Below are 2,888 nucleotides of genomic sequence, written 5' to 3'. Positions count from 1 at the left end.
TTTGATGTGTTCGTAGGGTGATAAAACAATGCCATGTGTGCCTCTCATGATAGTTTTTATATTCGACTGGATCTTTTCGAAGGAAGTTTCAAGTGCTTTCTATAAAGACGGCCGACATTAGCCCGTTAATTTCGAATGCTGGACCTTAACCTTTTGATAGGTCTGATGGAAACTGGAATAACGTTGGTTTACAACTCTACAAAAGAATAATGAAATATTTTCACTGACTGGTTGCCCCCACATTGATTTTGCTTATAATGTTCGTAATTGTCCCCTAAACAGTTTTTAATAGTGTTGAATGATTGGACCGTTTCTTCCTATTTTAAAAGTGTTGAATGATTGTACCGTTTCTTCTTATCTTTATAGTGCTGAATGATTGGACCGTTTCTTCTTTTTTTTCCGTATTGCTCAGAGTATTAATAATTGAGCCATCTGATTCAGTTGTCAGCCGTGTTTTGTACAGGACCCTCTCTTACGATATTTGACAGACTTTTGTTTAGTTTTCGGGGAATAGATCATCTAAGCGATCCAAACATATTTCTTGAGATGTTATTGTGATGCTCATATGTTTCTCAGGGTTCAATTCGGGATATGGCGCCTTACTAGAAAGCCGGAGCGGATCGAATACTCATCAATGCTGCAGACGATCGCGGACCCACTCGCCCATCTGTGAATGTCGGGCATCTGTATATCTATTGCTGATTACCCGAACATTTCCCGAACATTGGGCAATCCAATGCACACGGGCGCGTTCAATTATTTGCAATCTCTCTAGATAAGTATCGTAAGGTTTATTTGACCTATAAAAAAAAATGAGCATTCCTTCTGGTTTGGATTCACCATTTTCCTCTTGCAACGATGTCAAGGATTCACCATTTTCATCCTGCAAAGATGTCATGGATTCACCATTTTCATCCTGCAACGATGTCATAGAAAACTGTAATGGAAGAAATGTTTTCAGTTCCAATCCATTTCGAACAACCCAACCGGTTGAATATCCCACCACTCACGATACCCATCATGCCTTCCTATGTAATTTTGTCGATGGCTGCAACTCCGCAGCCCCAGCCGGCCATTTTGGTCTTTCGAATCCTGTTTTAAAGGCCACATTCTGCAGTTCTAGTCATACAAATGATGTTCAGTCTCAAGGGTGGGTCTCGTCTGACCAAATGAAGCACAAAATGACTGAAAGACAGCGACATAAAGACATGAATTCTCTCATTTCGATTCTCAAATCTTTGCTCCCAGTTGAAAATCTTCACGTATGTATTTATTTGACCGAGCACAAGAGTTTTCTTCATTAGAGATGTCAAGAGTACTATGTAGGGTTTTATTTTCATGGAAGTTCTATCTCGTGCTGTATAGGGAAAACGTGCAGTGTCAGACCAGGTGCAGGAAGCTGTAAAATACATTCAGCATCTGCAGCAAAAAGTCGAAGATCTTTCGATAGAAAGAGATAAAATGAAGGCTAACTCTGTTGATACTGAAAAGAATTCATTAGAGAACGTGCGATTGTCATGTAAGGATAAATTTTGCAGTAAAGCTCCGTCGATTGGAGAATCAAATGAGGAATTCCCTACGGTGAAAATTAAATCTGTAGGTTCAGATTATCAGGTCTTGACGAACACGTTCGAACATCAGATTGTCTACTCCGATCTGCTTATGGCATTGGAAGATGGTGGGCTTGAAGTTGTGTGCGCCGCTTCTTCTTCCGTTAACAGCAGAGTCTATCATACCATATATACCCAGGTACCATCCTATACTATGTGGCAACACTTTCTGCTGTGTTCTCTACCCAATATAAGCATGTCTTTCTATGATTCTTTTACGATATTGCAGGTGTCTGACCTTAATATTTTTAACATCGAGAACCTCTACCAGAAACTTTCGCATTTGATAAGGACTAACCACACACCAGATCAAGGCTGAGAGATAGTCGAAGCTCAAACCTGATGCTTTCTGTTGCATATGGGAATTTGTTTCATGGTTTTGGTAGTACAGTAGACTTTAACAGATTTGATTTGTTGGGAATGCATGGACCGCAATCTGAAAGAACTTATTTAGAAATGCATATTTCGTGATAGTGCAAAGCAGATTTCTTAAAATGAATATTGAGTAATATTGGTGTTAAACCCTACAAAACATAACTATTTTTTGCAACTCAACTAATGCCCTGAGAGAGCTTTCGATGCATATTCCTTTTCATCATAAATTTACAGGGAATAGAATATTTTCCATATGTACTATTTAATAACTAAAAAAACAGAATTTATCATAGAGTTAAATTCCTTTACACCATGTTGTCTGGCTATTACACCAAGCTGGACTGATACGATCCACTCAAGGATTACACTTGCCACTCAAGTTTATACTAGTTGATAGTCCAGTTCCTAAGGCGTGTATGATGAGGTATTTTACTATATGGTATCGCAAATGATTAAATAGTGTTCGTTGTATAAAAATACTATGAGATAAATCCATCTGTTATTGTATTAAGATTACTTTACTTACTCTTCAAGTCAAGGTTAACCCATGTACTTATATTCCCAGATTATTTTAGTTACTCTTAAAGTCAAGGTTAACCCATGTACTTGTATTACCATGTGGCATACACCATTAAATGTAAGTAGATTTAAGCATCCAAATCTCCCCTAACTCAATGTTTCTTCAGGCATATTATAGGTCAAATCGACATGTTTCAAGCTCGCTATCCATGGCAAAGTCTTGTATTTCTTCAACAAATTTTCGTTATGCATAATTCACACTCAAATAAAATTGATAAAAAATTATTGTCCCTAACATTTTCAATTTAAGGTCATCAAGCTCATACTAACGAAAGTAACCAAAGATTCTTAAGAGTGATCCATGAGAGAATAAAATACTCAAAT

General features: G+C 37.5%; 1 protein-coding gene across 1 annotated transcript; it reads left to right on the top strand.

Annotated features, from left to right (window-relative positions):
- The first annotated feature begins 460 nt into the window (after positions 1-460).
- Positions 461-2,209, top strand: LOC149230285 (transcription factor bHLH118-like). Its single transcript, XM_089376031.1, has 3 exons — positions 461-1,262; positions 1,366-1,749; positions 1,840-2,209. The coding sequence occupies exons 1-3, from the start codon at positions 813-815 to the stop codon at positions 1,927-1,929; spliced, it is 924 nt and encodes a 307-aa protein (XP_089232157.1). The 5' UTR covers positions 461-812; the 3' UTR covers positions 1,930-2,209.
- The last annotated feature ends 679 nt before the right edge of the window (positions 2,210-2,888 follow it).

This window comes from Pinus tabuliformis, chromosome J (genome assembly GCF_031772625.1).
Source record: "Pinus tabuliformis cultivar Carrire ecotype Pingquan chromosome J, CPIR1, whole genome shotgun sequence".
NCBI classification, from domain to species: Eukaryota; Viridiplantae; Streptophyta; class Pinopsida; order Pinales; family Pinaceae; genus Pinus; species Pinus tabuliformis.
The sequence above is the reverse complement of the archived record's forward strand: the minus strand, read 5'-3'. Positions and strand labels throughout refer to the sequence as shown.